The following is a 9,477-nucleotide window of genomic DNA, read 5'->3' as shown; positions in this document are numbered from 1 at the left end:
TGTGTGAGAGAGAGAGAGAGAGAGAGAGAGAGAGAGAGAGAGAGAGAGAGAGAGAGAGAGAGAGAGAGAGAGAGAGAGAGAGATCTGGGCTCTCAAGAAAAAGTATGCAAGTTGTTTATGTGACAGATAAATATATTGCTCGTTTGCAGAGGAATGGACAGGTCATGTGGCTCACAGCCTACCTCAGGCATGTACTACCTATGCAGCTTCACCCTCTGGATCTCATTTCCTAGACCTGTAAAGTAAAGGGCCTGAATGAGATGATCTCTGAGGTCTATTCCAATTCTGCACAAATGATTATATGACTATTTCCCCAATAATAATGTCTCTTGTGCAGGGCCCAAACTAGAAATTTCTGTACCCAGTCCAGGGCAAATGGCAAGAATTGTGTCCCTATTTGGAAGGGGCAGGGGGCCTTTTCAGTGGGGGTGGTGTACAGAGACGTCAGGACAGCAATGCAAGGTCATTGCTTAGGAGGCTGCCACAGGAGCATATGGAAAACAAGTGGGACGGAGGCAGAGTGCACTCTAGTTTGCCGACAATTTCTTTCCTGATTTAAAGAATTATTCTTACTAGCTGCTAAGCTCTGTTATTTGAACCTGCTAAAGGACTGCACGTGCTGTCAGTGCCTTCCAAATTCAGTGCCCTGAGGCAAACCTCTGGTTGCCTAACCATGGTTACTGCTCTACCCAAATACTCTTTGCCTTTGTCAGCTGGATAACCAAGATGCTTTTACAAGACCAGTAGGTGGAGACCAATTCCAGCTCAAGGAATTTAAGTCAGGAAAGCCATTGAAGAATTTTCTTACAACCAAAGTTGCTCTAAAATGGAATTGATTTGCTTTGTAATGAGTACCTTGTCTTTGCATATGTTCAAGTAGAGGCTAGGGGAATACTTGTTGGGGTGAACCTATAATTCAAGGTGGGACCTGATCATTTTAAAAATCCCTTCTAGGACTTATGAGAAAGAACCGTAGGAGTAGAAACACAGAAAAAAAAACAACTGCTTGACCACATTGGTCGATGGGGATATGATTGGGGATGGAGACTCTAAACAATCACCCTAGTGCAAATAGTAATAATATGGAAATAGGTCTGGATCAATGACACTTGTAAAACCCAGTGGAATTGTTCGTTGGCTATGGAAGGAGGGTAGGAGGAGAGAAGGGAAAGAACATGAATCATGTAACCATGGAAAAATGTTCTTAATTAATTAATTAATTAGATTATTCAAAGAATGTGCAAAATAAAAATTAAAATTAAAAATTCCTTCCAGTTCTGAGAATCTATGAATCTGCATCTGTAAGACACAAGACTCCTTCTTTCATCCTAGATTATTTTCCCTCAAGTGTAGTCCAAAACTTAGAGACCTTGGAAAAATCACTTAATATCACCAAGCCTCAGTTTCCTCATTTGTTAAAAAATGGGAGAGCTGTTATATGAGATAACCTCTGAGGTCCCTTCCAGCTCTAGAATCTAGGAGCCTATGAGGGAGAAATTATACCTTATTAAATTGAATAGCAGACAGTGCTGAAGTGAGAGTCAAGGAACCCAGGTTCTGCTCTAACTAGCTGTGTGACTTTGGTCAACTCATTTAACTTCTCTGGGCCCCAGTTTTCCCATCTAAAAAATGAAGAGGTTTGATAGACTATACTAGTGATTCTCAAAGTGGGCGCCACCGCCCCCTGGTGGGTGCTGCAGTGATCCAGGAGGACAGTGATGGCCACGTGTGCATTTATCTTTCCTATTAATTGCTATTAAAATTTTTTAAAAATTAATTTCCAGGGGTGCTAAGTAATATTTTTTTTCTGGAAAGGGGGCGGTAGGCCAAAAAAGTTTGGGAACCACTGGACTATACTGTCATATTGATGTCATAGTTATTTGTAGACACGGTGTGATTCTTTCCAGCTCTAAATTTATGAAAGCCCAAGGCCAGTTATTACTATGTCTGTGTGACTGAAGGTTTAGGAGTTCTTCAGCACCCACGATAGCAGCTGCCTCCTATAAGGATAAATCTGAGCCAGAGGTCTTCCCTTCCTACACCAACCCCTGGAGTCTTTAGTGTATGTGCTTTAGTGTATATTTGGTCAGAGGAGCCAAAGTAAGAGCTCAGGCAGGATGCTCAAAGGGAGGAAAATAAAACGACTCAATTTATGATGCTTGCTTCCCACAAGGACGAAATGGCTGCCTTTGGTCTAAATATGCTGTGCAAAGAGTGCATATGGAGATGCCTCAAGGCCATAGACAATCACCACTCATCCAGTAAATGAAGAGATAGAACAACTCTCAAGGAGGCTTTCTTTCATTTCCATATGAAATAATAAAACATTTTCCAGAATCCGATCCAGGGGACCTTGGCATCCCCAGGACCTTCCTGACATTTTTATGCCGAAGTCCCCAATTTCTATTTAAACCACTGCTTTAGCCATTGCAGATAAACTGGATGAAAAGAATTTGACCCCCTTCCATTGGCCTTTGGGAATTTTGAGTTTAGCCAGGCTGATCATTTCTCAAGAAATCACTTGGTCACCATATTCAGAGTAAAGTCTAAAGGAGAGGGTACAAAATGAACTAACTGTGCTCTATAACCTCATGGTTGTGATAAAAATAAATCATAGGATTTTAGAAATGAAAGAGACTTTATTTTTTAATTTAAAAAATTTTTAATTTTATTTTTAAAAATATCTTTCCATGTTTATATGACTCCTTTTCTTAGAAGTGAGACTTTAGAGATCTTGCAGTCTAAACCTGTTCTTTTAAAGATGAGGAAAGAAAGACCAAAAATTGGTAGTGACTTGTCCAACATCACCAAAGTAATAAGTGGCAGAACCAGAATATTAACTAACCAGGAATTAACTATAAATTCAGTACTGTTTCCTCACTAGGAGGCAGCTAGGTGGCTCATTGGATAGAATACTGGGCCTGGCATCAGGAAGACCTCAGTTCAAATATGACCTCAGACATTGGTTGTGTGACTGTGGGCAAATCACTTAACCTCTGTTTGCCTTAATCTACTGGAAAAGGAAATAATAAACAATGTTGATATTTTTGCCAAGAAAACCTCAAGTACAGCATTCATGGTCTAAGGGGTCATGAAGAGAAGGAGGTGACTGCACCACAATTTTTACTGTCTTCCACAAACATGCTTCAAAAATGTAAAATGGGGGGGCAGCTGGGTAGCTCAGTGGATTGAGAGTCAGGCCTAGAGATGGGAAGTCCTAGGTTCAAATCTGGTCTCAGACACTTCCCAGCTGTGTGACCCTGGGCAAGTCACTTGACCCCCATTGCCCACCCTTACCACTCTTCCACCTAGGAGCCAATACATGGAAGTTAAGGGCCTAAAAATAAATAAATAAATAAAGTCTAACCCAATTGGGTTTCTATAATTCTGTTTAAAAAATGTTTAAAATAATGTAAAATGATAGATAAAATGTTATTATTAGCACTAGTAGCATTTTCCTCTGCAAGCCCCACTTCATATTAGTGGTCCATTATTAGGACTTAAAAATGAATCAAGCTAGTCAGTTCTAAAAGCTGCAAGTGATTTATTGGGGGCTTTTTTCTCTATAGGAAGATATCTAGGGGGGAAGCATGGAATGGAAGCTGGAGCAATAGGAGATGAATGCAAAGGTTAAGAAAGGCAGAGTATAACAGGACCAGACCAAGAGCTTCAGGGTGAAGCAAAAAGAAAGAATCCACTGGGGGGAGGGGGAGTGGGGGTGAGGAGAAGGAAAGAACATGAATCATGAAACCATGGGAAAATATTCTAAATAAAATAAATTAATAAAAAAAAAAAGAGGAGGAATCCATAACAGCTCTTTGAGAGTTTGCCTCCTAGCTTTAGTGCATTATAAGACAAAGCCCTCTTATTTCAAATCCATTACTCTCTACTCCAAGACCACACTGATTATCTATCTTATTTTTTTTTTACCTTTACCTTCCATCTTTTACCTTTTTACCTTTTACCTTTACCTTCCATCTTAGAATCAATACTGTGTATTGGTTCCAAGGCAGAAGAGCAATAAGGTCTAGATAAATGGGGGGGTGGGGGGGATAAGTGATGTGCCCAGAGACACACAGCTAGGAAGTGTCTGAGGTCAAATCTGAACCCAGAACCTCTTGTCCCTATCCACTGGCTCTCTATCACTGAGCCACCTAGTTGCTCCCCCCCCCCATTACCTACTTTAGACAGATTTTTTTATAACCTTATCATAATAACACCCTACCATAGGAGTAGTATCTATGATTTAAGGGATCCATAAATAGCTAGTAAATTAATTCGACTAAGAGGAGGTGAGGCAGCAGCAACAACAACAATAAAAAGTCTCTTTCCCTGCAGTTCTGGCAAGATCATGGCTTGAGAGCTGGAAGGGGATCTTAAAGGTTATATAGTTCAACTCTCTCATTTTACAGATAAGAAAACTGAGTCCCATAGAGGTTAAGGGATGTACCCAAGGTCAAAAGTGGGAGATCTGGGAATCCGGATCCTTAGATCCCAAATCTCTAGTAGGTTTCTCTGAATCGAGTGCCTTCCAGGTGCTAGGCACAGTTTCCTACCTCTAGTCCCCTCCGGTCCTCCAACTAGGAACAACTTGTAATCCCAATAATCAACCAGGGTGAGAGGGTGAGATAGAGAAAAAGAAGGTGGGGACGGGTAAGTGGGCCTCTCTCGAACTTGGATCCTGAGAGTGGTCGCTGCAGAAACCAGACAGCCAGATCCAGGGGATAGCACAGCTGCCAAAGGGAAATGTTTCTATTTTTAGAGCTCACTTTCCTTTGCCCCCTCTGACCTCAAGGTCCATCCCCCCTTCCCCTCCCCCCCTCCATACCAAACCTAGAAAAGTTTCTGAGGATCTTTTAACACGAAAGACTTTTGGGTCGCAACTGAAAGGGAAAGCTGTCAGGGTCGGTGTGGTAGCTCTAGGTAGGGGGAGGCAGGGGCCTGAGGGTAAATGTTGGTGGCCTTATTCAGGAATCAAGTAGAAAAGCTGGGCACTGGCCGGGGCCCTGAGGAACCCCACTCCCCTCCTCCCCCACAAAGGTCTGGGGCTGTTGGTTCCCCTCACCTACCCACTTGCTTCAGAACGAGCAGGGGTAAGAGCCTTGACTTTTCCCCGTACTTCAAGGCTTTTAAAGTTCTCCCTCTGTCCCCCATTCCCAGTCACATGATGGAGAACGGAAGCCCCGCTTCCATCCTGGAGACTCAGACAATGTTTTGAAGTTAAAAATCACTATGGAAAATGAAAATAACGAAAATAGGAACAAGGAGAGAGGAGGAGAGAGCGAAGAAAAAAAGGAGGAAGACAGTGGAGAAGACAAAGACAGAGAGAGGGCAAGGAAAGGGAAACCGGGAGAGGCCAGCTACAACCAGGTGTTTCAGGGGGACCCCGTGGTGAGCCCAAGCACGTTCCGCCCTGGCCCGTCCGCTCCAGTCTCTGGCCAGCCAGGGCAGCTGCACAGCGCAGCGTGAGGGCGCTGAGTCACTGTCCCAGCGTCGGAAGCCGCAGCGCAGGGCTTGGGGGAGCTGGCCTCGGTTGGCATCCGTAAACTTTTTTTTTTTTTTTTCCTTTTCTTTTCCTGATTGAAGTTGTGTGCTGCCTCCCACGTACGAAGCTGGATCAAACCGCACGTACGGCATGACGGCTCCGGCTGAGGTGTTCCCCAGAGGCTACCCACAGGGGGCGCTGCAGTCCCGTCCAAGACAAGTCTGCCGGACTTGGCCCCGGCTGACTGGTGGGGGAGGTTCTCAGTCTTCTCCAGCTGTGCTTTCCCGGAGGTGCGCGGGCAGGGCGCACAGATCCGGTGCCTTCTAACTTTTCCTGTGACCCGCGGCCCGGGAAAACCCCTCACTTAGAGACCCTTGAAAACCACCGCCCCATCTCTCTAGATCACTTTTTTGGCCTTGCGAGGGCTGGATCCCCAAATCCGGGGCTCTGTTGCGCAACGCTAAGCCGACCTCGCGACTGCCTTCCCCCCAGAGACTTGCAGCACAGCAGCAAACCCCACCCGAGCGGTCCAAGTTGTGACAAGAGGCCGTGACCTTGGGCACCTAGGAGGCGCCCCGACCCAAACCAGGGCAGGAGCACGCGCCGAGGAGTGGGGACGGGAGAGGGCGCCCCGGACTGATCCTTGACCTTGTGATCCTATAAACCAGTATGATTTCTGGTTTGGGAAGAATGAGGCTTGTGGGCCAGCATGTCACTTGACCCTCGCAACAGCCCAGGGCCAAAAACCTGAGAAAGCCAAAGAAGTTAAAGGGGAAAAGAAGTCTTTCTACCTTGTTAAGGGAAGGGGAATTTGGGTAGATCTCTCCACTTACACACTTCTGCTACCACCCAGCAGAGTTCATTTCTTTCGAAAGACAATTGAGTCAAGAACCATGTGCATCAATCAGTATTGTAACTGTTTATTAGTTTTGCTATTCGCCATATCATCATCCCTTTTAAGAAAATATAATATACAGAGACATGGAATTTCATTTTCCACCAGAAAGGAATGTCATCCACTCACGCTTTCTCTCTTAACACACTCACTCATTTCACACACCCACTTCACCCCAATATGACTGTGAGGGTTATACCAGTCTGAGATCAATCTGTGACATTCTCATATTAAAATTAACACAAGGGGAGGGAGATATACACTGCTTTAAAATGCCCTTATACAATATATAACGTACAAAAATAACTCTGATTTACAAAAAAACAAAAACACCAAACTTGACAGCAAGATAAATAGCAGATAGTTACCTCTCTATGAAAACACAGTTTAAAACGCCACCATTGCACTTTTCCTCTGTTATGAAAAGTTCAAGTAGTTACGAGATTCCCCGCCCGACAGGGGGAAGAAGCCGGCACATTCTCCGCTCGGGCCGCTTCAGCAAGCCCAAGTTCCCGAGATCTTCCGTTCTTCACACGGCGCTAATCCCAGGCATCTTTCTCACAGCCCCGGCCTCTTCGGAGTGATTCTTCAGGGGACCCCGGGCCCGGCCAGGGTCCCCGCAGCTTGGATGCGGGCTGGAGTCCGGAAGAAGCAAAGGGCGTGAGGGCAAAATGCGACCGCGGTCGGTTTCCACTAGGAGAGGACATTCCCAGCGAAAGTAGGGGAGAAGGAGGGAGCGCCTCTGTGGACCTTACACCTCCTGCGCTCGAGTTCTTCATCCCGCCGGAGTGGCCTCCTCCTCACACGCTTGGAGGCCGGCCTGCCGGCGCCCATTGGGTGCAGGGCTGTGCTTTTGCCGCGGCTACCGCCCCCTACGTCCAGAGGAAGGCGGCCCCTCGAAGCAGCGCCGGGCGCAATCGGCTCGCAACGCAGGCTGGCTGGCTTGCCGAGCGGCCAGAAGCGCGGCTACAGCTACTGCTGCCGCAGCAGTCCTGAGAAGGAGGAGGAAGAAGAGGTGATTGTCCGGACAGGGCTACCCTTGGTGAGCGAGCGCCTACGCCGGCGCCCGTAGCCCTGGGGGCTGATTTTGTTGGGGGGCGCCGAACCGTCCTTATCTTTGTCCGTAAGCTGGTAGATCTGGTGAGCCAGGTTCTGCAGAGTGCACGTCCCAAAACGGCAGCCGATGCGCAGGCTCTGGAAGTGAGGGAAACTATTCATGCTCTGGCGGTAGCGCTTGACGCGTATGTGGGCTGCGTCCGGATTGCTGCAGAACCGGAGGGAAAGAGAAGAGTTAGATTATCCGAAGGGCCAGCTCAGACCCAGGCTACCGGCCAACATCGAGTTGGATCAAAACCTTAAGCCTACCCCGGAGAGCTTGAGTGAGGAACTGGAAGGACTCGTTGTTGCCCCGTCGAGGAGCCTCTCTTAACTCGAGCCTTTCCTCAACTCTGGACCCGAATTGGGATGGGGACATCAGATTCGGGGATTAAGAGGATTCCCCAGGAGGGACCCACAAATTTACCTGGGCTGTGGACTCCGGGAAGCACCCTTCACATCCTGGGGCCGAATAAACGTCTGGATAGGACCAGTCTTCACTTCGGCTAGGCTAGCGAGAGGATTGCCCGGCACTCGCAATTCCCTCTTTCCCCTGTTCAGAACCCATTTGTTCCATCTGAAAAATAATCAACAGCGATGCCATTAGCTCCCAGTGGGAAGAATCCCACCGCCCTCTCCCCTCGGGGAGTGGCAGCCTCAACATTGTGCCCTTTCCTTCTGTACCCTGAACTAACGGAGGCTCCCTCTCCCCAGGACTGTATTTCAGTCCATGGACCCAAGGATTTGATTGGAAAAACATTGTCGGGACTTACTTCTTTCTGAACTCTGAAGCCAAATCGAGCCGCGCAGTGTCCGCCCCCAGGAAGGCGAAGGAGCCCAGGTAAATTAGGGCGACTGGCACCAGCAGCATTCCGGCGGCAATCCGATCACCCTGGATGAGAGGAAGAGAACCAAAAAAGTCAATGTCTTTCTCTAGTTTTGTCCTCGGCCTTAGCCCTTGCCCTGGACCCCACAGCAGTTCTAGTCCAGCCCCAGCTGGCTGAGCGCCGCAGACCAGTGGCCCCAGAAGTGTCCCAACCAAGTCCCGGCTCTTGTTTGCTCAATCACTTATCACGCCAGGGCTGATAAAGGCGCCTGCAGGCTTTGCATCCGTCAGCCAGCTGAGCTGACAGACTGAGCAGGGAGGGGAGAAGTCCCCCACCCCGCAAGGAAGCACTCCCTGAAATTCTGAGTTTGGGACTCACTTTGAAACTTTTCTAGGCGTTAACTCTGAGGGGTTATAAGAGAGAGATTTTCTCTTGGAAGGGATCCTTAGCTTAGGATAACCCTGGAGCTCATTCGCAAGGCAAAAACCACTTGGGCTAGGCTAAGATTCCAACTCTTTCCCCCCTCCCCCCCGCTCCCCAGAAGCCTCAGCTAGGTTGCCTGGAAGGCGCAGAGACTTGAGTTTTCTGCTCAGCGACTTGCAAGATAATTAAAGCCCATTGCCTCTTCTCACCCGACCTCCACTGACACCGCTCCAAAACCTTACCTGCTGCTGAAGGTAATCCAATGAGAGAATCAAAGAGTACTCCCTCCCCGTTCTCCGAAGAATTCTTGAGAGCCCGGGCTAAGAGGCGAAGAAAAGGCGCAGGAGCGGCAGGAATTCTTTAGGTCCCCAGATAAACCTCTGAAGTGTCCTGCGCTTGCCTCCTACTTTTATAGGATCTCAGCCCGGGGGCGGGGTTTGCTGGGGGTTCCACTGCAGCCGCGGTGGCTGGCGCTGCTGCTGCTTCTGCTGCTGTTAGTGCAATCACTTCCCTCTCCTTCCTCTTGAGCCTTGCTTGGAGGGCGCCAACACTCATACATTTCCTGCTTCCCCAGGGTAAGGCAAATGAGCTATCCTCCTTGGTTAGGGTAGTTTGGGCAGCAAGGGGACACTACCGCAATGCTTCTTCAGCACCAGGCTTCAAGAATGATCATTGATGGCTGGGAAGCCCGCTCTTCCCTACTCTGTCCACACCAAGTCATCTCCTTTGGAGTCCCTGCTTACCTTCATGTC

At 47.9% G+C, this 9,477-nt stretch overlaps 1 protein-coding gene across 1 annotated transcript; it reads right to left on the bottom strand.

Moving 5' to 3' along the window:
- Nucleotides 1-6,392: 6,392 nt before the first annotated feature.
- Nucleotides 6,393-9,083, bottom strand: ADM (adrenomedullin). Its single transcript, XM_044680666.1, has 4 exons — nt 8,968-9,083; nt 8,249-8,367; nt 7,903-8,052; nt 6,393-7,644 (listed from the first exon to the last, which is right to left on the bottom strand). The coding sequence occupies exons 2-4, from the start codon at nt 8,344-8,346 to the stop codon at nt 7,353-7,355; spliced, it is 540 nt and encodes a 179-aa protein (XP_044536601.1). The 5' UTR covers nt 8,347-8,367; nt 8,968-9,083; the 3' UTR covers nt 6,393-7,352.
- Between the last annotated feature and the right edge of the window lie 394 nt (nt 9,084-9,477).

The sequence above is a fragment of the Gracilinanus agilis genome, chromosome 6 (assembly GCF_016433145.1).
Source record: "Gracilinanus agilis isolate LMUSP501 chromosome 6, AgileGrace, whole genome shotgun sequence".
NCBI lineage: Eukaryota > Metazoa > Chordata > Mammalia > Didelphimorphia > Didelphidae > Gracilinanus > Gracilinanus agilis.
This window is presented reverse-complemented; position numbering and strand designations above follow the sequence as displayed.